This window comes from Telopea speciosissima, chromosome 6 (genome assembly GCF_018873765.1).
Source record: "Telopea speciosissima isolate NSW1024214 ecotype Mountain lineage chromosome 6, Tspe_v1, whole genome shotgun sequence".
NCBI lineage: Eukaryota > Viridiplantae > Streptophyta > Magnoliopsida > Proteales > Proteaceae > Telopea > Telopea speciosissima.
In genome coordinates, this window is record NC_057921.1 from 61443304 (window position 1) to 61469551 (window position 26248).

At 39.1% G+C, this 26248-nt stretch overlaps 2 protein-coding genes across 2 annotated transcripts in view; one reads left to right on the forward strand and one right to left on the reverse strand.

Annotated features, from left to right (window-relative positions):
• The first annotated feature begins 39 nt into the window (after window positions 1-39).
• On the forward strand, window positions 40-18475 carry LOC122664976 (geraniol 8-hydroxylase-like). Its single transcript, XM_043861023.1, has 3 exons — window positions 40-59; window positions 16774-17690; window positions 17796-18475. The coding sequence occupies exons 2-3, from the start codon at window positions 16782-16784 to the stop codon at window positions 18417-18419; spliced, it is 1533 nt and encodes a 510-aa protein (XP_043716958.1). The 5' UTR covers window positions 40-59; window positions 16774-16781; the 3' UTR covers window positions 18420-18475.
• A 5613-nt stretch (window positions 18476-24088) lies between these two features.
• Window positions 24089-26248, reverse strand: part of LOC122664067 (BEACH domain-containing protein C2) — a 60410-nt gene continuing 58250 nt past the window's right edge. Inside the window, exons 29-32 of the mRNA XM_043859753.1 lie at window positions 25838-26219; window positions 24863-25653; window positions 24628-24750; window positions 24089-24538 (exon numbers count right to left, since the gene is read on the reverse strand). Of these exons, the coding sequence (XP_043715688.1) occupies window positions 24464-24538; window positions 24628-24750; window positions 24863-25653; window positions 25838-26219 (1371 nt within the window). The 3' untranslated portion in view covers window positions 24089-24463. The remainder of the gene's footprint in view (window positions 24539-24627; window positions 24751-24862; window positions 25654-25837; window positions 26220-26248) is intronic.

The window sequence follows — 26248 nt, forward strand, 5'->3', positions numbered from 1 at the left end:
TAAAATACAAAGCACAATGACTAAGAGACAGAGAGAGAGGGAGAGAGAGGGAGAGAGAGGCTTATAAGATTCTTTTGGAAAAACAACTAAAAAGTTAGGCACTGTCGGTGTGCCTACAACCACAAGTCACAAGTGCCAAAGTAAGCTTCTCAAAGAGTTCATTGGATTTACTGATAAGCCTTTCTTACATATAATATATCGGTAAACCGGTATTGACAGAGATTACTGGGCGTATTAGTTGAGGGGGTAGGGGGTGGTGGCCTGGTGGGGGGTGGGGTTGGATTGAATAATTATCACCTCCAATTTGCGGGCACCTTCAATTCCTCTAATTCCTCTAATAGGGGGGAGTGGACCTCACTTTGGGTAGTGTTTTTGGGCAGGGGTAGGGTGGTCATTCCTGCATCATGTAAGGAATTGGAGGAATTGGAAGGGGCAGCAAATTGGAGGGGACAACAATTTGGTTCGATTTGGTTTATTCTAAGATAAAAACAAGAAATAACGCACCATCCAACTGGAACTGAGAACAGTCCAAAGAACCGTCCCGCTAAAACTTTACTAAATGAGATAGTTTTGGGATCAATTATTCAATGGAACGGGATGGTTCTAGGACGAGTTTCCCAATGAGTCCAGAATCAAAAGCCCAATAAGGAAATGACTAGAACGGAAACCATTAGGATCGACCTATTTAATATGCGTGAATTACTTATTTATAATTAGTTAATATTTAATAGTTTTAATATAAGGGTCCACGTTTTCTGTGGGGGAACGTGGTCCTTGCCCATGTGCAGAGGCCAATGAGAGCACACGCATTGGCATCATGGGGGCGGGGTGGTCATTTCACCTTCCATGTATCTGGGTGTGGGCGGTACACTCCCCCCATATAGAACTTTTTTCCATAACATATATAAGATTTAAATTGTAATTACAAGAAGAAACTAAGGGTTATCAATTATTTTAGGCTTAGGTGAGTATTTGTATTCTTATTTCTTAAGAGTTATGTATAATTATTTTATGTTTAGAAATATATTCAATTATTTGTATGCTTTGGGAAGGCCTTCATGTTATTAAATAGACCGGATCTTATTCACACAACACTCTATCTTATGGTTTTAATTCGTGGTATCGGATTTGGTATCAGTCACAGCCAAAACCGATATGATACTGATACTTTCAGACAATATCGGTCTAAATCAACTACAAATTTTAAAAACAGCACATTTTTACCGATACCAATGATATATATCAATATCATATCTACATTTGTCAAGGCCAATACGATCGATCCGATACTGATACTTGGATTCTTTTCCTCAATCTCTCATTCTCACATAGGATTCAATCTCAAGGCCTTGCCACAAATAGCTGAGGCGGCTATGGTTACCCTATTATATTTTTCTGTTCATGTCCAAGTAAGTTGTATGAAAAATGAAGTAAAATTTAATTAATTTTTAATAAGCTTTGATTTAGTAGGCCAACTAAGGAAACCAAGACTTGTGCTCAACATTCACAAAGGAGGAGAAAGAGTGCTAAAAAATGTTTACAAGAAGAGGAGAAAACGTTTTGAATGAATGAAAATGACAGCATTCCATCCTCAATGAATCTAAGCTTCTCACATGTATGGGTGTTTCTGTGAAGAAAGATAGCCCATGTGAAAAGGTTAATCCGTATTGGGCCTAAACCCAGGCCCAAAAAAAGGCCCATGATTTATTAAATCACAACCAAACCCAAAAGAACTTGAAATCCATTGTCCAAAAAATATAATTTATTGCACCAAAGACTAAGCCCACGAATATACACACCACATTGACTAGGCCAGCGCGCTTGAGAGAAAAGCACCCTGGACCAACCCTAGCTATATCAAAGAAGAGACACACCCAACTCAATTCGGAATCTGCATCACTTGAATGCATTGAGTGGTGCTAAATGATCACTCTCCTTATGGCTGTAGAGCCCCCCTATGGTGCAATCGAGTTTCCAGCTAATCAATCCCCAAGATAAAACAACCCAAAACTTGTAAGGCTAGTAGTGATGCATGTCACTTACTAGCCCAACTTAGGACACGAGGAGCTGTGCTCAACACTCATGAAACAAAGAAGAAAAGGAGAGAGCGCTTAAAAACTTACAAGAAGAGTTAAAAAACGTTTTTGAATGAATAAAATGGCAGTCATCCACACTCTTATCTATAGATGTGGAAGTGCCTCTTCAAGGTGTCTATGTAAGTGGGTGTGTCCCTAAACATGTGGTCATGATTCAATCTCCCTTGTCGATTCCAAATCAATGAATCTAAGCGTCTCCCATGTATCAGTGTGCCTTTGTGAAGAGTCACAGTACATATGAAAGGGTCTATTCAGATTGAGCCCAAAACCAGGCAGCTTCTCTCACTCCCTCTGACATCTCCTCCTGCCCTTCACCCTGCCACCACTTTTCACCTCAGCCTTCCCATCTAGTGTGAACCACCCGGCCCCCTTTGTCCACAAGAGCCCTAGCCCCACCCTTTTGGAAGGGATCCCCAAATGCTTAAAAACATTGAATGCCACCTTTGTATTGTAGTTTTATATAGCTAGGCTGTGTCATGGCAAGTTTTCCAAGTTTTAATGGTTGGATGATATGAACTAGCAAGTCGTTCTACGTACAATATGGAATGAGACTAGAAAATGGTGTTTTGGATGAAAGGAAACTTGCCATCTTTGGTGGGGATGTCATCTCATCAATTGGATCAGTGCCTTGGACGAAAGGGAACCTGCTATCTCATCAATTGGATCAAAATCAAGTGGACCCACCACATCTTTGAACCCTTGTCAACTTGTGTGGGGCTCCTCTGTAGCGTGACACAGTGTGTAGCGCACATTCGACGCTCTGTAGCGCACGGACACGCAGCCCAAACAGTAGTAGTCAAACAATGAGATGGTTGCTTTAGCCACAGCAAGTTGTGGGTGTGGGTGTATATATATTTAATTTTTTTTATTTCGAATTTAAGTTCGAAGGACATACACCTTAACGTAGAGGCACCAGTTGGATACATGTATTGATATAAGGATACAGTCACATCTGTACGTATTCAGGGATGCCTGTATACGTACGGTCACCTTTGTATGTATACAGGGACGCCTGCATACGTACAGACTTACCCCTACATCTCTTTAAATACCATAGAGCAAACAGAAGAACAAATAGTGTGTTTCAGGGCTCATACCAGAGAGTGTTCTAGTTCTAAACCAGAGAGCATATCTTTTCTCTTCGGTTTTGTTCCTTCCTTCCGTATTCCTTATAAGAGCATTGAGTGTAGCTTTTGGGCCCCTTCTGTAATCACTTCGGAGTGCTGTCTAAAAGTGGTTAGTGGATTGTTTTATCTTGGAGGTGTAATCGCAAGTCAACCAGGTGCTGCACTAATAAAGGGTGATTAAAGACCTTAAGGAGAGTGTCTTTTGATACGACTCAATCCAAACCTCGTCTGCAACGAACTGCCGGTCACTAGTAAGTGTGTGTTATTTATTTGCGTTATTGTTTTATAACGTGGCTTATACTTTTTATCTTTCAGCCTATAGTGCTTCTATAACAATCTTAAGGTCTTTAATCGAAGGTCTTTAATACTGTTTCTAACAGTGATTATCAATACTGTTAAAACAGATATAAGACTATGGCTGGACAAGATACACTTGGTCAAAAGGACGCATCTAATGTTGATCCGATTCCAACTAATGTGATTCCTGTTGTTACTACTCTTCAACCAGCATTGGAGAAGATGAGTATTGTTGGAGAGTTCGACAAGATCGAACAGTTCAATGGACAAAATTTCAAGAGATGGAAACAAATGCTTCTCTTTGCTTTAACCCAAATAGGGGTTGCTTTTGCGTTGACGGATCCGAAACCACAACAAAGTGAGGTTCTGGAAGAAGATGTCAAACGAATTGCATGGATTCAAGCCGATTTCCAATGTAAAAATCGGATTTTGAATGCGCTTTCCATTGATCTATACAATGTGTATAACTCATATGAGTATGCATATATGATCTGGAACGCCTTATGCAATAAATATACTCTTGATGATGCAGGAAGCAAGAAATATGTGTTTGTAAACTTCTTGAATTTTGAAATGACTGATGACGAAAGCATATCTTCCCAGATTGATAAGTTTCAAATCTTGGTGGGAAGGTTATCTAAGGAAAATATTATCCTTCCTGATGTTTTCGTCACAAGTTCCATTATTGAGAAACTCCCTCCTTCTTGGATTGACTTCAAAAATAATATGAAACATAAGAGAAATGAATGGTCCTTTGAATAGGTTGTGATCAGAATCAAGATCGAGGAGAGGAACAGGAATAAGGACAATGGTGGAAAGCCTCTTGGGTATACAAGACTCAAAGCTAACCTTGTTGAATCAGATAAACAAGGTCATTTCAAAAAGGGTCTTCAGGTCAAGAAAGGCAAGAATTTCAAGAGATCAAAGGTGAAGTGTTTCGCATGTGGCAAGCATGGTCATCTTAAGAAAGATTGTCGGAACAAGAAGTCCACGAAGTCTGAGAAGATGAAGGTGAATTTACTGGAGGAAAATATTTTCACCGCTATGATAACAGAAGTGAATCTGGTTGACAAACCAAAAGATTGGATACTTGATACGGGTGCAACTCGACACATTTGTGGAGATCGCAATACATTTGGTACTTACTCTGTTATCAATACTGGTGATCAAGTGTTCATGGGTAACTCCCAATCTTCTAATGTTATCGGTAAAGGAACTGTCACCTTAAAACTCACTTCGGGGAAGACACTTGTCTTGAAGGATGTGCTTCACGTTCCAGATATCAGGCGAAATTTGGTTTTGGGCCCACTTCTTATTAAGGCTGGAATGAAACTCACCTTTGAATCTGACAAACTTGTACTGTTGAAGAATGATGTTTTCATAGGCAAAGGATATGTTAGTGATGGACTATTTGTATTAAGTGTTTTGAATTTAATAAAAGATAAGCCGAGCGCTTCTTCCGTTTATATGGTTGACTCTTTTAATTTGTGGCATAATAGATTAGGCCATATAAGTGCTCCTTATATTTCTATTTTATGTAAGTTGGGTCTTATAGAGGGTATTGTAAAGTCACCAGTGTCCAAGTGTACTACTTGCGTAGAGGCCAAACTAACTAAGAGGCCACATAAGTTAGTAAATAGGCAGAGTGATCTCCTTGACTTGATTCACAGTGACTTGTGTGATTTTAAATCTTGTGAATCAAGAGGTGGCAAAAATTATGTTGTTACCTTTATTGATGATTGTTCAAGATTTACGATGTTGTATTTACTTAAATCCAAAAATGAAGCAAGTGATGCTTTCATATCTTATACAAGAGAAGTTGAAAATCAACTAGGAAGAAAAGTTAAAAGACTTCGAACCGATAGAGGTTCCGAGTATTTTAATCTTTCCAAGTTTTGTGAAGAGAATGGTATCATACATGAAACTACAGCTCCATACCAACCACAATCCAATGGAATAGCCGAAAGGAAGAATCGTACTTTGAAAGAAATGATGAATTCATTCCTTATTTATTCTGGGGTAACCCACGATATGTGGGGGGAAGCTATTCTAACGACTTGCTATATTTTAAATAGAACTCCTCACAAGAAAATTGGTATGGTATCCTTTGAGTTATGGTTTAATAGGAAACCAAGCCTAAAGCACTTGAGGGTATGGGGCTGTTTGGCAAAAGTATTAATACCGGAGTCAAAGAAAAGGAAACTTGGTCCTAAGACCTTTGACTGCATTTTTATAGGATATGCTGGAAATAGCAATGCTTATCGTTTTATGGTTCTTAAAACCTTGGATGGTGTTTGTGAAGAAAACACCACAACTGAAATAGATATTAAGAGTAGTAGTGGTGATTTAAATGTCAAGACCAATATATCAAAGAGTTCAGAATATGATTCTATTTATCAAGATGAATCTATGTCAAATGATGATGATATAACTCATTTGAGAAAGAGCAAACGACAAAGGAAAACTAAGCACTTTGGAAATGATTGGGTTGTTTATTTTATAAACGAGGATCCCAAATCGTATAATTGGGTTACCTATCTTGTGGATAAGGACCCTCTTACGTATAATGAGGCAGTTACATCCCGAGATACCGTATTCTGGAAAGAGGCAATACAGAGTGAAATTGATTCATTATTATTCAATCATACTTGGGAATTAGTAACCTTACCACAAGGTTCCAAAGTGTTAGATACCAAGTGGATATTTCGGAAGAAATTGAAACCAGATGGATCCCTTGATAAGTTTAAAGCCAGATTAGTAGTCAAAGGCTTTAGACAAAAGAAAAACTATGACTACTTTGATACATTTGCTCCAGTAGCTAGAATCACCACTATAAGAGTAATGATGGCTGTTGCATCAATATATAATTTGGTGATACACCAAGTGGATGTAAAAACAACATTTCTTAATGGAGACTTAGAGGAAGAGATATACATCAGGCAACCAGAAGGTTACTCTGTACCTGAAAAAACAAATAAGGTATGCAAGCTTGTTAAGTCTTTGTATGGACTGAACAAGCACCAAAGCAATGGCATGAGAAACTTGATATGGTACTCATATCAAATGGATTTCTTGTAAATGATGCCGAGAGGTGTTTATACAGTAAATTTCATCACGGAAAAGGTGTTTTCATCTTACTCTATGTAGATGATATGTTAATTATGGGCACCAGCCTAGACATAGTGGTTCATACAAAAAACCTCTTGATGTCCAATTTTGAAACAAAAGACATGGGAGAGGCTGATGTGATTTTAGGCATCAAAATCATCAGAAAGGAGAAAGAGATTATCTTATCTCAAGCTCACTATGTAGAAAACATGCTTAAAAAATATCGATACTTTGACCTTTCGTCGGTAAAAACACCTTTTGAGATGAGATGTAATTTACAACGACACAAGGGTGAACCTGTGAATCAGAAAAGATATTCACAAATTATAGGTTATGTTTCTTATCTAATGAATTGTACTAGACCTGATATAGCTTTGGCTGTGGGGAAATTGAGTCAATATACTCATAACCCTAGCAACGAACATTGGTGTGCTATTGAAAGACTATTAAGGTATCTAAAAGGTACCATTAATTATGGTCTTCACTATAGCGGAAATCCAGCTGTATTAGAGGGTTTTTGTGATGCTAACTGGATATCAGATACAAATGAATCGTTAGCGACTAGTGGATATCTATTTACACTAGGAGGTGGAGCGATTTCATGAAAATCGGTTAAACAGTCCTGTGGGACAGGATCCACAATGGAAGCAGAATTTATTGCCATGAAAAAGACAGGAACTGAAGCTGAATGGCTCAGGAATTTAGTGGCAGATATTCCACTATGGACAAAACCTGTGCCATCGATATCACTTCATTGTGACAGCATGGCGGCTATAGCTAAAGCTAAAAGTAGAGTCTATAATGGGAAAAGGAGGCATATCCGCCTGCGACATAATCTTGTAAGGCAGTATATAAATGAGGGAACGATAACTATCGATTTTGTGAAGTCGGAATGCAATTTAGCGGATATGTTCACAAAACCAATGCCTACACAGATTTATATAGAATCATCTAAGGGAATGGGCTTAAAGCCTGTGACATAGGCCATGTGATGGAAACCCAACCTATGTGAAGAGGTTTAACTCCTGAATTAGGTTCAAAGGGTAATCGCAAGTCAACCCGGTTCTGCACTAATAAGGGGCGATTAAAGACCTTAAGGAGAGTGTCTTTTGATACGACTCAATCCAAACCTTCGTCTGCAACAAACTACCGGTCACTAGTAAGTGTGTGTTATTTATTTGCGTTATTGTTTTATAACGTGGCTTATACTTTGTATCTTTCAGCCTATAGTGCTTCTATAACACAAGTCTCCTCCCATGTTTCACGCAACTCTCAGATTTGGGAAGAAGGGTGCCGACTGCCGACCAACATCAACATGCTTGTGCTTTGCAGCATGTGCCTGAACAAGCATGGTTTTAAATATCGGTATCAGTATTAGTATCAATAGTGACGGTTTTGCTTTTATTTTTTCTGTCTGGGAACATGGCCTCTACGGCAGTATGAGAGAGAATGGAAGTATCAACATGAGCAGGACTTCTGCCTTTCATGGGGGTGGGGTGATCATTTTGCGAGAGACTGTATTTTGGAAATAGGAGTCACGCTTCTAGACAAGCTCTGCTTTCCCTTATTTTTATTTAAAAATTCGATTTTTTAAGGTTTATATGTGATGATAGTTTTGACCATGTCACCGGGGAGGTTGGTTGGGCCTTTGTGTTACCAATGAACAGACAATTTGTGGTCGCAAATATGAATTATGGCTTTCAATAAGCTGTACGTCTTCAAGAAATGGAAGCAAAGGGATTGCATCAAGGCTTGCAAGACGCATTGGAGATGGGATGGCAAGCATTAGAGGTTTGGAATTATTTGGTTGGAAACTTTTGTAATAATGATTAGGTTAAGCTACTCATAATTTTTATAATATTTAGTAAACTATACTTTCTATAAAATAAAAAAAAAAAATTATATTTTTCAGCATTTTTTTAATTTCAAGAAATTTGATTGCAATTACAAATTATAATAAAATTTACAGGGAGGGTTCCTTGAAAGGCAGCGAGACCTTTGCACCAACACGAGGCCAATGGGATTGCACATAAAAACATCAATAGGGGCGGGGGGTGGTCATTTCACCCATCTCTATGTCTGAGCGCAGGAGCCACAAGCTTCTTTTTCCCTAAAATTTAATATCCACATTTAAAATATTTTAAAATTAATTACATAACCATTACTAATAATAAGGAAAAGATTTTTTGAGCTGTCAAGGGAGAATATACATGAGCACACTCTTTCTTTTCCTCACATGAAATTGCCTATTTGCCCTCCTATATAGAAAATCATGCCATCACACCGGATTGATGCACTCCTCTATCCTACTTCTTTAGAACACTCTCTCCATTTGTATTATCATAGCATTTGTTATTTGTTATTTTTTTTTATTACACTGAATTTACACTAATATGATGTGAATCATATAAAATGAAATCGTTATAAAGCATGTTAAGTATGATCATATTGTCTAGTCTAACGAATTGTGGTTACAAACAATACTTTTCTTTATTATTATTTTTTAGAAATGAATATATTAAACGGAAAGGGTTCATGCATCGTCACATATGTAGATGGAACCAGAACTCGACTCAAGTTCACATACAAGAACATTCTCGTACGCCTAGATGCCATCCACGCACATGAACCAGTTTTATACAGTCTGTGTCATGGCAAGTTTTCCAAGTTTTAGTGGTTGCAAGGATGGATGATGTGAACCAGCAAGTCGTTCTACACTATTATGAAATGAGACTAGACAATGGTGTTTTGGACGAAAGGAAACTTGCCACTATTTGGTGGGGATTCGTCATCTCATCAATTGGATCAAAATCAGGTGGACCCTTTTTTGCCATTCAACCTGGTCCTCTACTGGCTCTGACCATTTCAGTACTAAATTGTCAACACTCTCTAATTCCTTAAGAAAATGTAACAGGGATGTGTTTGGTCATGTGACTCATCTGAAAGATATGCTTTTTTCCTTGTACCAATCTGTTTCTGATGCCAGCAACCCAAGCACTGAGATGTTACAGGATATAAATAGGAAGATGGATTGGATTTTTAATGCAGAGGAAGCTTTTTGGTTACAAAAGTCTAGACACCTATACATTAAGGACGGCGATCGCAACACCAGATATTATCATGCTATGACCAGAGTACATCTCAAAAGGAGGAGAATAAGTTTTATTTGGGACGCGGATGGCAACAAAGTGGAAGACCCCAAGGCCATGGCAAATTTTTTTGCCACCAACCTACAAAATCTCTTCACAACTTCGAACCCATTAAAGGCCAATTTTGTCGAAAGCTTATTTTCCCCCGTTGTGAACGCTGGTGATGATGCATTTCTTTGTCATGAACCCTCTTTGGAGGAGGTACGCAATATTGTTTTCTCTATTGGCTCTCTGAAGGCCCCAGGTATGGATGGTTTTCCTGCCGCGTTTTTCCAGAATTTTTGGGATCTTGTCCAATCAGATATTTTCTTTCTTGCGAGGAATTTTATTGAAAATGGGTGTTTACCACCTGGTCTTAATCACACCCTCATTTGCCTTATTCCTAAACTGGAAGGGGCATCCAAAGTTGGAGATTTTCGGCCGATCAACCTCTGTAATGTCACGTACAAAATTCTTGCGAAACTTCTTACTTCTCGCCTTAAAAACATCCTCCATTCCTTTATTTCGCCTTTCCAAGCTGCTTTTATCCCGGGTAGGCAAATCACTGATAATATTATTATCGCCCAAGAGATTTTCCATTTCCTTGATCACACACGTGGTAAGGCCGGGTTTGTGGCCATCAAAATTGATATGTCCAAAGCTTACGATAGAATTGAATGGAATCTGCTTCTATCAGTTTTCAAGTTCTTAGGTTTTAGTGATAAATGGATATTTCTTGTTAAAATCTTGATTTCCACAACCTCTTTTTCCATTAAACTTGATGGCAGCCCCTTTGAATTCTTCAAGGCTGCAAGAGGGTTGCGCCAAGGGTGTCCGATAAGTCCTTATCTTTTCCTATTTGCGATGGAAGTTCTTTCCCATTTTCTCTCTGTTTATCGTGATCTGAACCTTTTCCGAGGGGTGAAGATATCCAGATCTGCCCCAGAAAGTACTCACTTGATCTTTGCTGATGATATTTTTATTTTTTGCAGAGCCGAATCGGAAGATATTTTAACCATTAAGGTTGTGCTTGATCTCTTCTCTGACTTTTCTGGTCAAGAGATTAACCTGGCTAAGAGTTGTATTCACTTCAGTAGAAATGTTCTTAACTCCATTAGAAGTACTCTTAGTTCTCTTATAGGAATCTAGCAAATGACTTCGGAATCCATCTATTTGGGTAGTAATCTTTTTCACAGTAGGTCAAAGCACAGGGAACTGGAAGGGGTGGTAACTAGAATGCAGAAACGACTTGCTTCTTGGAAGACTAATCTTCTCTCTTATGCTGGTAGAAGTGTTTTGATTAAATCAGTCCTAGCTTCAACTCCCGCGTTCCTTATGAACTGCTTCCGTTTTCCATGAAAAACCTGTCATCAAATTGGTTCTTTGTGTCTTAGGTTTTGGTTGGGGGATTATGATAGGTCTAAGAGAAAGGGGGTGCTTATCTCATGGGATAAAATGTGCACACCAAAAGCAAATGGTGGATTAGGTTTTCGCAAGGCAGAAACCCATAATAAAGCTCTGTTGGTCAAGCTGGGATGGAGACTACTGACAGAACCACGGTCACTCTGGGCGAAAGTTATATAGGGCGAATATTTCAATAAGCGTTCTTTTTTCGATCCATCCATCAGACCCAGGAAAGGATCGTGGGTTTGGAATAGTATTTCATCGATTATTCCTGATCTGGAGAAGCTTGTGATTAAGAAAATAGGTAATGGCTCAAATACGTTTTTTTGGTATGACAAATGGGTTCCCCAGTTGCCAGGTAATCTCTCATCCATGCAACCTTCACCTTTAGCTCTCACCATGAAAATGACTATGGTAAGCTCTTTTCTTAATAATACTTTTGGGGATATTTCCCATTTTAAGACTGAGCTCCAGCAACAGTTGTCTGATTTTCTTAAATCTTTCCTACCCTCTAATAGGGAGGACACTTGGTCCTGTATTAAGGCTAAGAATGGCATGCTTACAACACAAATAGCAGCCCGATCTATCAATTCTGCTATGATTGCTAATGTTTCTGCTTCTGATTTCGCTTGGTGGAAATTCTTTTGGAAAATATTGATTCATCCAAAATTCAAGATTTTCACTTGGCGTTTAGTAAATGCAAGATTACCCACCAAGGATACTCTCTCGAAATGGATCCCGACTGACACAACGTGTGCTCTTTGTGGAACTGGTGTTGAATCCCTACAACACCTATTTTTTTCTTGTGATTGGACCAAACGTGTATGGGCAGGAGGCCCATTGGGGTTAAGAACTGAGCGTTTGGAGTTGGATAAGCCTTTGTTAGTGTGCCATTTTTTCTTCTTGTTGTTCAAATCGGACAAAAATATGCTACAGTGGTTGTTTAGTGTTTTCTTTATTACTTGGTATTTTATCTGGATGGTTAGAAATAAGGTTGTTAGGACAGTATTTAGATCTGACCCTAGTAAGGTGGTGGATCTGATTTTTAAATGGTTATTTGAGCTTCATATTTCCCCTCCCACCATTTCATCCCTAGATGTAAATGATACTGATGTGTATATTTCTCTGCTGGGAGTTCCTCAACCCTTACCTACAATTGACTTCCCTGTGTTGAACTGTGCAGGATTCTCAAAATCAGGCTTAACTACCGCAGGATGGTCATATATCTTTTTGCTTCATGGTAGACTAAAGTTTTTTGGTACAGGGACTATTGCTAGTTCTGCAAAATTAGGAGCTGTTCTTTTTGCGATTCGTAAAGGCTGTGATCGAGCAGTGGACTTGGGGTTGCAGATCAAGGAGATCTGGGTGGATAACGACCTGGTTCCAGATACTCTCCCTGTTCCAATTCTGGGGGCCTGGCCGTTAGTTTGGTTTAAACAGTTTATGTATTTATCGAATCGTACTCACGGTGGAAAGTTTAGAAGGATAGAGGATGACATGTGTAGGGTCCTAACTAAGAATTTGGCTCGTAACGCCTGTTTAGACTATGATGTAGATAGTGTAAGCTAAGTTTGCTGTGAATATATTTTGTTTTATCATCAAAAAAAAAAAAAAAAAACAATGAGACGGTTGCTTTGGCCATAGCAACCCAAGTCAGGATCATGTTTACGTACGAGAACGGCTCGATCACAGCCATTCAGATGGAATCCACTCTGTGGGACCCACATGGAGTGGATTCCATCTGAACGGCTGTGAGCCATTCTCGTTCGTTCACGTACCTGAACGTGAGCCCAACTCTAGCAACTCAGCAAGTCTCCCCCCTGGAAAATTATCTCCTCTAGTTCCCTGCTCGGTCCAGTTCCCCTAGTGCCTCTAATAAAGAGGGGTGGACCTCACCCGAGTAGAGTGTTCGGGCACGGGTAGGGTGGTCATTGCGCCCCCCCTTTATTAGAGGCACTGGGGGAACTCGGTCGGGACAAAGATCCAGTCTCCCCCACTCTAGAGTCAAGTGTACGTCTAGACCTCCTCTCTAAGACCCTAGTTTTGGTTTGACATGTTTCATGCGACATGTTGCACCCCCACTCTAGAGTGTTGCACCCCCCACTCTAGAGTGTACTCCAATCAAATTTGGGAAGAAGGGTGCCGATCAACATCAACATGCTTGTTGCTTTGCAGCATGCGCCTTAACAATCATGCATGGTTTTAAATAAATATCGGTATCAGTATTGGTATCGATGGTGACGGTTTTGCTTTTATTTATAAGTGGAGAGTTTTTTTTTTGTTTGGGAGCGTGGCTTTTGCGACAGCATGAGGGACAATGGAAACATGCGTGGAAGCAACAACATAGGCGGGATTTCTACCTTTCATGGGGGTGAGGTAGTCATTTTGTGAAAGACTGTATTTGAAAATAGGAGTCATGCTTCTAGTCTAGTTCTGTTTTCTCTTATTTTTATTTAAAAACTTGATTTATTTTTACACATTTACACTCTTAGGGAGAAGGTTCTTTGAACAAGCAGAGTACACTATGCCTCTTCACATTGTCCCTTCTTTATGCACATCCATATACATAGCTAGACACAAAGGTGTACAATCCGGTCAAAATCTTCGGTTCTTTAAGTTCATTCATTGTAGGTTCTCTTACTTGCTCTAGTGGCTGGCAAACGCCAACTGAGAGGGGAGAACGAATGGCTCAGGAATCGACCGGTTTCAAGCAGACTCGTGGTAATGAAATTGGATTATCGTAGGGGACAGGGACGGTTGCTATCAGAACTGAATGGGCTTCCCCACGGGGGCGATCCAGAAAAGAAGACCTAGACCTGGTTTGGTCAAAACAATGTGGGGGCCGAAGGGATGAATAGCTCATCAAAATCGTTATTCTTTCCCTTTCTTTAGTAGAACCCCCGGTCCCAAACAACTGCGGGTAGCCACCAAGAAGAATGAATTCTTGAAGGGGTCCAATAAGACTTCCTTTCGAGTAATACAAGGACAGACTGAGACAAGATCATGATAGAGTCTGCGCGCGTTAGCACGCTACAACTAGCAGAGCAGCCAGCTGAAAAACTACAGCGCGTACTCTTCTGGATAGCTTTTTTTATTTTTTAAATCATTGTTTCTCTCTCTTTAAAAAAGATTATTAAGGGAAAATGTTCTCAACATCTAATTTCTATGGATCATCCAATTTTTGTACGTGATGATAATTAATTTTGACCATGTCGCCAGGGAGGTTGGTTGTTCGTGTTACCAATTAACAGACAATTTGTGTTGACAAATATGGACTATGGCTTTTCAAGCTGTCCTCAAGAAGTGGAAGCAAAGGGATTGCATGAAGGCTTGCAAGACGCACTGGAGATGGGATGGCAAGAATTAGAGGTTTGGACTAATTGCAAGGCGTTGGTTGACTGGCTGACTCTGGACCCTCAGTCTCGACCATGTTGGCCCCAGGAATTATTTGGTTTATTATTGGACTTCTCTAAGTTAATCTCTGTTTTTGACTCTCTAACTTTGATCAAACATGATAGAATTAACTCTAATCTCATCTCACTAGCTTACAACTTACCGGTAGAGCAAGGCTTTTGCTGATTAAGGATAGACTGTGTGTAAACTTACATACAACTCTATTTTAATAAATATCGTTTCTGTTCTCCAAAAAAAATAAAATAAAAAATAAAAGGAATGAAAGGGAAGGAAAGTAGAATTTGTTTACAAAAAAAAAAAAAAAAAAAAAAACTTTGTAATCATGAGTAGATTAATCTACTTAAAACATTAGCATATTTAGTAAATTATACTTTTCAGCATATTCTTTTTTTTTTTTGAAATTTCAAGGAATTTGATTGCAATTGCAAAGTATAATAAAAATTACGGGGAGGGTTCCTTGAAAGGCAGTGAGGCCTCTGCACCAACACAGAGCCAATGGGATTGTGCGTAGAAATATTACTAGGGGTGGGGTGGTCATTTCATCCACAAGCTTCTTTTTCCCTAAAATTTAAAATTCACATTTAAAATTTAAAAGGGAAAATTACATGCCCCTCCTCTATACTACGGCCTAATTACACATTCCTCCTTTATATTTTTCCCAATTACAACCAGACCCCCTCTGGTTGACAGTGGTAGCCTGCTATTAGTTTTAGTTTGAAAAAAACTAAACTACCCTTGTATTAAAACATTAGAAATAAAATTACAATGCTACCTTTTTTAGAGTTTAGAAAGAGAGAGAGAGAGAGATGGAAAAATGGGATTACTTTCAATGTTAAAATCAGAGGTTACAGGAGCAAGGTAGGGGCGGAGTGGTAGGAAAGGGGTTGGAGGAGAGAGAAGGAAGAAGAAAGAAGAAGGGGATAAAATGGTCATCTCACAAGGATCTAGGGTTAGTTTGGGGATTACTAAAAATATTACTATGCCACATCAGCATTTAACTATGGATGCTAATGGTAGGGGTGTAATAGTAACTTTAATCAAAGTAGAGGGGAGGGGTATGTAATTGGGAAAAATGCAAGGGAGGAGGATGTAATTAGGCCAAAGTACAGGGGAGGGATATGTAATTTTCCTAATTTAAAATTAATTACATAACCATTACTAATAATAATCACAAAATTTTTTATTTTAAATTTTTTTTTTTTAGTTTGATATTGGGAAAAAGATTCTTTGAGCAGTCAAGGGAGGATACATTAGCACATTCTTTCTTTTCCTCACATGAAATTACCTCATTGCCCTGCTGTATAGAAAATCATGCCATCACATAGGATTGATGCACTCCTCTATACTGCTTCTTTAGTACACTCTCTCCCTTTGTATTATCATAGCATTTGTTATTTATTTTTAGGGAAACAGTTTTCTGTACGGGAGTGTGGCCTACGCCAGCACTCCCATGAATCTATCTCTCTCCTCCCCATGTGAAAAGACACCTCTATCCCTTGTTTTAAGGAGGAAAGAGATAGACACATCGGAGTGCTGGCGTAGGTCAAACTCCCGGATAAGGATCTTTTTCCCTTATTTTTATTATGCTCCTTGATTACACTGAATTGTCACCAATATGATGTGAACCATATAATATGGCATCGTTAAAAACCATGTTAAGTTATTATACTATCATTTTGGTGTCCTAGGGACAAAGAAGATCACCCCTATTGTTTGGAGCAAATTAGGTATGATCATATAGTACGTCTAGTGTAACTAATTGTGGTTACAAGCAACATCTTTCTTCATTATTATTTTTGGAAATGAATATATTAAACGAAAAGGGTTCATGCATTGTCACATCTATAGATGGAACCTGGATTCAACTTAGGTTCGGACATCTATAGATGAAACCTGGATTCAACTTAGGTTCACATACAAGAACATTCTCGTACGCCTAGACGCCATCCACGCATGTGAACCTAAGCTGATCTCATGAAACTATTTATCAAATGGAGGGATTCTATTTTCAAACTTTTGTGCTTGACCGTGCATGGTGCATAGTTGTACACAAAACGTTCGACTTATAATATATATGGGAAAGGGTTTCATAGTACCAAGGAAAGAATACAGTTTTGCACCAATAAGAGGGAAATGTGATATATGATATGCTTCCTTCTCATTATATATAGCCATATCACCCCAACCCAATTGCACGAGAGAGAGAGATGGATTTGTTGACCTTGTTCTTAGGTGTCTCTTTGGTCCTATGGAGTCTTCGGACAGCCTTTATCCTTAACAGGAGACACAGAAGTAAGTCAATCTCCGGCAAAAATCTCCCCCCAGGCCCAGTTCCTCTCCCCATAGTTGGTAGCCTCTTCAAACTCGGTGACAAACCGAACGAGTCACTCGCCGAACTCGCCAAGACCTATGGCCCTCTCATGACTATAAAGCTCGGTGGTGTGACCACCATAGTTGCTTCTTCTGCTGCCATAGCCAAAGAGGTTCTACAAACCCATGACCAGGCCCTAGCCGGTCGAACCGTGGTGGACGCAGTTCGGGCGTTGAACCACTACCAGTCATCTATGGTGTGGCTCTCTGCCTCCCCTCGCTGGCGAAACCTTCGCAAGCTCTGTAACCATCAGATCTTCACCACACAGAGACTTGACGCCAGTGAATCCCTGCGACGCCTGAAGGTGTGGCAACTCCTCGCTCATGTTCGTGAAAGTGCCCAACTGGGTCAAGCTGTTGACGTTGGTCAAGCCGCATTTGCCACCACTCTCAACTTGTTATCGAACACCGTCTTCTCCGTCGACATGGCTCGTCCCGGCTCTGAGACCGCACAGGAGATGAAAGCTGTGGTTTGGGGATTAATGGAAGAGGCAGGAAAGCCGAACCTTTCGGATTATTTCTCTGTACTGAAGCCGTTCGATCTACAGGGTATAAGGCGTCGGTTTAAGATTTATTTAAGAAGACTGCACAAGCTGTTCGACGATATGATCGACCAACGATTGAACTCCAAAGCTTCTATTTCTTCTCCTACGATAAGAAATGAGGATTTATTAGATGTCCTTCTCGTTCATTTCCAAGAAAACGCTTCGGAATTTGGCCATTCCGATATGAAATCTTTGCTTGTGGTAAGTACCCATTAGCTATTTCTCTAATTGCTCTTATTAATTTGTTCCTTCCTTCTCGTCTGATTATATGTATATATATATATATATATATATATATATCATCAGGACATATTCGGAGCAGGGACGGACACCACCTCAACAACATTAGAATGGGCCATGGCAGAGCTGCTCCATAATCCAGAATCAATGGCGAAGATTCAATTAGAGCTCCGAGAAAACTTTGTTGAAGGGAAACCAGTGGAAGAAGCAGATGTCGCTCGGCTTCCTTACTTACAAGCAGTGGTAAAGGAAACCTTGCGGCTACACCCACCCGTTCCACTCTTGATCCCTCACAGAGCCGAAACTGATGTGGAAATCTGTGGTTTCTCTGTACCCAAGCATTCTCAAGTACTGATCAACGCGTGGGCTATTAGTAGAGATCCCAGTATATGGACGAACCCCACTTCGTTTGTTCCTGAGAGGTTCTTGGGTTCGTCAGAAATTGATGTCAGAGGCAGAGACTTCGAGCTTATACCTTTCGGTGCTGGGAGAAGGATCTGTCCAGGGATGCTATTGGCGTTGCGGATGGTGCACTTGATGTTGGCTTCGCTTCTGCAATCGTTTAATTGGAAGCTTGAAGGTGGGATGTGCTCCAAAGAGATGGACATGGCCGATAAGTTTGGGATTACCTTGCAGAAAGCTCAGCCCCTCAGGGCAATACCCCTTCAGGTTCAGGTGTCCGAGTCTTGAAATCTTGTATTTTGTCTTGGATTGTAGGTTGCCCAAATCAAGGGAAATCTTGATTTCTCATGCCACATTAAATTTTTAGGTCAGGCATGCTAAGAGGATGGGATCCACCACTTGATTGGATCCTAATGTATGTATCAAAATAAACCTTAATATTTAATGTTAATCAAATAAATTTTTGGATAAATTACACGTCACCCCCTGGTTTTCAAACAAAACTCAGATCATCCTCTGGATTTTTGAAAAAACTCAAATCACCTTTTGGTTTAGACCCCAATATGACAAATTAGTCCTTATCGTTAGTTTTATGCTATTAAGTGATGATGTCAGTCGGTTAAATAAATATAAATCCCTAAATTACCCTTGACCAATGTTGAAGATGGAGGAAATGAAGTATTGTAAATTTAATTCTAATGTTTTAGTATAAAGGTAAAATAGTCATTTCACACCAATAACTGACAGCAGACTAACACCATTACTGTAGAGGGGTTGATTTGAGTTTTTTAAAAAATCAGGAGATGATCTAAGTTTTGTTTGAAAATCAAAGGGTGACATGTAATTTATCCTAAATTTTTTATTGTACTTCTCCAATCATGGAGTGAAATTCGGTCATTCTGTTGTACAAAAAGAGCAAGCTCTAAATATGATGATACGTGTAAAACGTCTTTCACAATTGGCTGAACTATCAAAAGAATATTAATTGTTGATCTCCACAAATATAAAATTAGCTCACGAGAATCTAATTCCACAAACTTGGTTAAGATTTAATTGTTTTTTTAATTCACAGAACCAATTGCATGGGAGTAACGTGCCCAACTGTCCGTGCTAATTTTGAAACATGGTTAACATTTAATTGAATTTTAATCCACAAAACCAATGATATAGGCCCGGTCCAGTTGTTGCCTTATCTTTTAAACTTAGTTAACATTTAACCTGATTTTTAATCCATATAAGTATATAACCAATGATATGGGTCCAATCCATTGTTTGCTACTCTGCTTTGATCTTTTAAAAATATGAAAATGATGTCACATGTAGCTACTTCCAGCTAGCCGTACTGGCTACTGCCAATCCTTCACATATAGATCACCTTCCCCTTTCTAGAGTGAGACACTGTATAATCCTCCAATCCAAATGTTTGAAAGCAAGTTTTTCTCAAGAAAATCTGATTTAGAGGAAATATCGGACGAGTTCCTGAGCAGGTTGGACCAGCAAAAGTCCACCTGGACTGATTGGAGGTTGAATTATATATCAAATCGAAGATCTCGATGAGTTTTACAGGGATCAGCGCCTTGGGTGCTGTTGTATGCGTTTTTTGGCATTTTTTTACGTGTTTCAAATACGAAACAATCCGTCAAAGTTTCAAATTTTGAATTTTTATTTTTTAAATTTTGAAATTGAATTGTGTTTTCTTCTTCTGTAAGCAAGTCTCTCTTTATTAGGACTGTTATGCTCATTTGTAATTAGTTTGCATTTTGAGTAGAAGAAAGTTTCCCATTTTCCTACTTGTGGATTCAAGTTGCCTTAGAACGAAATCTAACCCCTTCGTTTCCTTCTGCGTCAAAATCACTCTATGAGGTTGAGAGTATGGTTTGAGATTGACTGCAACATTAAGGATCCTCAATCTACTACAAGGGTTAGTACCTTCAGGAACTTCAATCAAGCTCAGTTGGGAGATAAGCTCTCAGTGGGTTTGGAGGAGTAATCTGAAAGCCAGAAATCTATTACAAAAAGGGTAATTGTGTGGTTAGTTGGCAATTGCATATTACAGATCATCCTCTGGTTTTTGGAAAAAACTCAAATCATCCCCTCTACAATAACGGTGTTAGTCTGCTATTAGTTATTGGTGTGAAAGGACTATTTTACCCTTGTACTAAAACATCCTAATTAAATTTACACTACATTGGTAAAGGATAGTTTAAAGATTTAAATTTATTTAACTGGGTGACATCATCACTTAATGGCATAAAACTAACGTTAGGGACTAATTTATCATATTAGGGTCTAAACCAGGAGGTGATTTGAGTTTTTTTCAAAAACCAAGAGGTGATCTAAGTTTCGTTTGAAAACTAAGGAGTGACGTGTAATTTACCCAATTAAATATTCATCACACAATTGACAAACAATGGATTTTGAATGAATGAGATACTTTCTTTCACTCTTGTGTTGTGGATTGTGGACTTCTCTAGTAACAAATTAGAGGGACGGTCAAAGGAGCTCATCAATTTGACGTAGAACATGGAACGAAGCCGTGTGTTCTATTTGAGTTGATGCTTTAAAATTGGTTACGGAACTAGAGAAAGCATCATCGACCACCTGGGCTTGGAAAGGGTTGGCTAGTAGGCAGTTTGCGATTTCTACTTGCCCCTAGGACTACCCCTCAAACCCTAATTGTAGTGGTCTTTCTATACCTATGAATTAGGGGTGCAAGTTTGGCCCTTTTCGCCCCAACCCGCCTGGCCCGCCTTGAGTCCGAACAGGGTTTGGGCTAAGATATTTTTTTCCTTGAGGGTGGGTTAGGGCTGGAAATTTTTGGCCCTGAGTCAGGGTCGGGTCGGATCGGATCGGATCGGGTTAGGGTTGAGGCCTCAAGTTAAGCCTGGCTGGGCCCGGCCCGACCTTTTTTTAAGTTATACTTTAAAATATATATGGATAATATATATATATATATATTATAAACTTTAAACGTCACCCATATTTTGTTATAAATTATATTATATATGAAGATAATAAGTGATATAATATATTTTATTATAGTGTTATTTTACGTAAAATTGATAATTTTCTCCCCGGTACATTCTAGCCCATACATTTCCTTCCCCCTCCCCATGATCAGGGCCAATAAAGGTCAGCGTCGCCCGACCCTGAGGGCGGGTCAGGGTTGGATTTTTCAGGCCCTGAGTCAAGGTCGGATTGGGCCGGAACCCAGATAAGGAGACTCAGGGTTGGGTTAGGGTTCTATAAAGCCCGGCCCAACCCAATCCTATTGCGGCCCTACTATGAATCCCATTGGACCTATTGGACGTTGCACGCTGAGCATCTATTTCTTGTACATCGCTCCATGGATTATGCAGATTCAAAGGTCAAATAAGAAGAAAAACAAAAAAAAAAACAAAAAAGGAAGGATTTTATACCATTTGAGTGGTCTAGAACTCTAGGCGACGGTCTCTATTAGCTGGTCGGTAGACCAGAAAACTTTCTTCCTTAATAATTTCTTGACACCTATGTTGAAGAGAAATCTCTACGTCCACTCCCATTGATACCATTGGATTGCAATTTTTGTTATCTTAAAGGTCTACATATGCCTTGTTTATAGAAGAAAAATAATAATAATCCCACCCCGGTGATGTGACCATCATTACACTCTTATTTCCTATCAACAATGAAGTCAAAGTTACCCCACATTAATGCAATCGGATGGTACCGATGGTAGTGGATGTGGAGATTCCTCTTCACCATGGGTGTAGAGAAACTAGTTCCAACACAAATTTTAGGGAAAAAATAAAAAATTGATGTAAAGTCTTCTGTCCAAAAAACAAATTGATTTTAAGTTTCACAAAAAACAAAGGAGAAGAAATTGATGTATGAACAGATGTGAACATGACGTATCTGTCGATCCAGGGCAAAAAAAACATGACGTATCCCCAACATTGAGAAGATAGGAAATGATTTAGGTGAAGGATCTTCTTTGAAACATTTATAGAAATTTAAAAAATGGAAGCAGTTTTCTGTCCGGAGACTCTCATGTGTTTCTCTCTCCTCCTCAAAACAAAGGGGTAGAGGTGTCTTTTCATATGGGGAAGAGAGAGATATACTCATGGGAGTGTTGGTGTAGGCCACACTCCTGGACAGAGATCTTTTGCCCTTTTAAAAAATAGTGAATCTACTACTCTCAACGCAATTGGATTATCCCAACTAAATGGGTCCGGCTATATGAATTTTATTTCTTTAATCAGTTCTATTTGAAGCCATACAAGATTTCAATCATAAACTATATATGTCCTTCACCATTTAGTGTTCTTATATGGTTCTTTTGGGCCTACCCTAACTCTTTTAACTCCTTCAATTTGTAATAAATCACTTCTTCGTATTGGAGAATTCAAAATCCTCCCTTGCACATGTTCATGCCACCTCAGACGTGTAACTTATCATGAATAGGGTCAACACTAAGGTTTGCTCTAATTTATTCATTCTTTATTTTATCATTTCTAGTTTTACTACTCATCTACCGCAACATCCTTATTTGAATTACATTAAGTTCGTGTAATTGTTTTTTCTTTAGTGCCCGACCTTCAACTATATACATCCTTGCTGGTCGTATAATCATTCTATAAAATTTTCGTTTGAGTTTTAAAGGATATGTCAATCACACAAAACTCCGGATGCACTCCTTCATTTCATCCACCTTGTTTTAATTCTCTGTATGATATCATCCTCTATTTCGCCTTCTTTATTGATGATTGATCCTAGATATCTAAAATTATCACTTTGTGGTAACTCCATATCATCAATTTTCGCCGCTTCACTCTATGTCCTATTGTTATTAAAGTTACACGTCAAGTACTCTATTTTTGTACTTAAAACCTTGTGATTATAAGGTTGATCTCCACAAATCCAGTTTTATATTTATCCCAACAATTGTTTCATCCGCCAAACCAATATCATGTGTAAAAAGCATACATAAAGGGATTTGATCCTGAATGTCTTGTCAACTCATCAATGGTTATTGAAAACAAATACGGGTTTAGTGCTGAACCATGGTATAATCCAATCGTTATTGGGAATTCAATACCCTATCTCCTCACAAGTCTTACATTAGTCACCGCTACATCATGACTTATGTCTTTAATTATGCAAACGTGATTTACTCGAAATATTTTGTCTTCTTTAAAATTAAGTCTCTAGGAACCCTATCATAGGCTTTTTTTTCTATAAATATCAATATAGTGAAGATCTTTCTTATATGCTCTAAACCTTTCCATTAATCTCCTAAGAAAATAAATAGCTTTCGTGGTTGATTTCCCTCGTATAAAATTGAATTAGTTATCCGAAACATTAGTTTCTTGTCTTCGGCACATTTCAATTGCTCACTCTAACAATATAGAATGATTCATGAGTTTAATACTTCTATAATTATTACAACTTTGAATATCACCTTTATTTTTATAAATCAATCCCATAATGCTCTTCTAAATGCCCGAGACTCTCAATTTGATTTCCATGACCAATGTGAACTTTTGCTTATTTTCTCATGAAACATGGGAAAGCCCTCTAAGTTCTTCATCTATCTTAGATGCATGGACTGTACTACCAAAATTATGGGAAACAGAGATTATACTGGATTGGGTCCTTAGGAATGCAACATGAATTTGAATCTGATAATATAAGATTAGTTTTTATTAATATAAATAAGATATAAAATTATAAAATTCCTCTCCCAAATATATTTTTTAGAAAAAATTGAAGCTTACGTTTGAATTGAATCTGACCATCCGTATACTTCACTAATGTCTTCTAAACGGGAACATTGCCCTACGACAATGGGTATATAACAATCAAGCTTGAGAACAACTTTCCCTTGAAAACTTGCAAAATGTATATTGGATTAGCAAATTCAATAGCCCATACCAAACCCACCCTCCCCCCCCCCCCCCCCCAAAAAAAAAAGAAAAAAGAAAAAAAAGTGTAACTTTCATTTAAAATTTTGAAAATTGGTGAGGTACAACAGAAACTATCCATTCCATGAACAGCTAAAGGCCTAGACATCATCTCACAACGTAGCAAACTTACACCTCAATTTAGTCAAAAAACAAGTGGTCAACCAACCCTTCTCTAATTACAAGCCATATATGTCAAAGCTATATAGCCGATCCACTTGATGCATACATATGTTACATCTTCCTCGAAGCAGTAGCTTAGCTGCCAAACAAATTTATACATCTGGCTCAAGTTCTGAATGTGCTGCTGCAGTAGCTTAGAGGGACCCTATTTTCAGAGCGATCTAATATTCCTTCTTCACCCAAATCGGAATTCAATGGGTGGAAACCTTATTTTATGAGACGGCTGAGCCCATCACCTTCCCAACCTAGCTTAAGCATTTGATCCACCACTTTCACGCTCAACTGCAAGCAAAGGAAAGTAGCTAATTAAGGTGAGGATCTACAAAAATAACTCTAGCAAGAAGCAGAAACGAATGGTAAGTAAAACTTACAGCTGGATCAGTGAAGACTATCAACTGTTTATTTGTTGTTGACACTAAAAGGTTTGTGTCATCCATGTTTAGAGCCATAGCAGTAATATCCTGTCCTTCTCCCACCTTCAATGTATGAATTACCTGGTAGAATGTACAGGATCTTTGGCTAGTTAGAAACTGAACATCCTAAAAAGGGAAATATGAAGAAGACAGAAATGCTAAGCGACCTCTATTTTCACTATTTATTTCGTACCTCCAGTGAATGCAGATCCAGGAAACAAACTGAAGGCACGGGAACAATCAATCTGTTGTTAGGGATCTTGCAATTTGATCCTTGGTCAATATCTTCGGCCTCATTCTCGTTGGATTCCAAATCATTGCTGATATTGTAGGCCCCATCATTATCCAAACATGAATTAATCCCAATTAGCGCGTGTTCCCCATCAACTGAGACTTCCATGCAACTGATGCTGCCAGGGACAGACAGTTGTGCTGTGGCAATCGGACTCCCATTGACAGTGAAAGTGCTGATCCTATGCTCTGATTGGTTCCAGGTCATTATAACACCTTGAGATGAAAGGCAGAGAGCATGTGCCTCCACACCCACCAGCCTCCTGATCAACCGACCCTTCCCTATAGAATGGAGCAGCACATCTGAAGAGTTGGAGCATGAAGCAACTATTCCCAGATCAGCATTGATACCGCAGCAAATTATTTCCCTAAGATGACCTCTGAGGACATGCATTGGGCCTTCAATACGCCGCCTCCGGCTACTGTCTGCCAAGATGTTCGCTAGGTTACCACTGCTAGAAGAAGTGGGTGAGCCAGATGACCTCGTAGGCTCTGAAATATTGCTCGTATGCGATGCAGAAGCCCGATGCACCCTCCAAAGTATCACTGTCGTATCTTGAGATCCAGTCACAAGGCAGTTGCCATCAGCAGACAGAGCAAGGCATGTGACAGGAGCACAATGCCCTGTGGCTGTTTCGATGGTTCTTGCTCCATCAGATGATATCAACTTGATACTGTTGTCCGCATGCCCACCTAATAACATATGCAATGAGGACATATATAAGTTTGAGATAGAAGTCCATTAATATTGCCCAAAAAAAAAGTATGTAGTTATCTAAATTTTAACAGCTGTCAACACTAGTCCACCACAGCTTTAAATTTTGTCACAAACAAAAGATGGATAAATGAGAAGAAGAAGAGATGAATTACCACCTACCAGTGATGATTTCTTTGTCACATGTTATGGAAACAAGAGCTGAGCTTCTAATTTCTGATGTGATTTCTGATGCTGCAAATGCTTGCGCCTGGGGGAACTGCCATTCTTCAAAACCAGATCCAGCTGGCCCTTTGAACATGCGCATAAATGCTCCACCACTGGAGCTTGCAACAGCTTTCCCATGATGAAAAAGAAATGGTGTACCCTGCCCATCAGGAGTGTTTGGCTGCCACTTGTGTAGGGCAACATGCGCAGCTGGAACATTTAAATCAACAACAATGACAGAGTCGGATGATGCCTGTATAGCAGCAGCAGGCACATTGCACCGTTCTGGATTTGGAACAACATACGATCTGACCTCTCTTGGGTTCCGAAAGATGGTCTGCATGCAATTAGAATTACAGGTCAAAT

Coding starts and splice junctions, on each gene's coding strand:
- LOC122664976 (XM_043861023.1), top strand. CDS start 16,782: ATGGATTTGTTGACCTTGTTCTTAGGTGTCTCTTTGGTCCTATGGAGT. Junction 17,691..17,795: donor ATATGAAATCTTTGCTTGTG/GTAAGTACCCAT, acceptor ATATATCATCAG/GACATATTCGGAGCAGGGAC.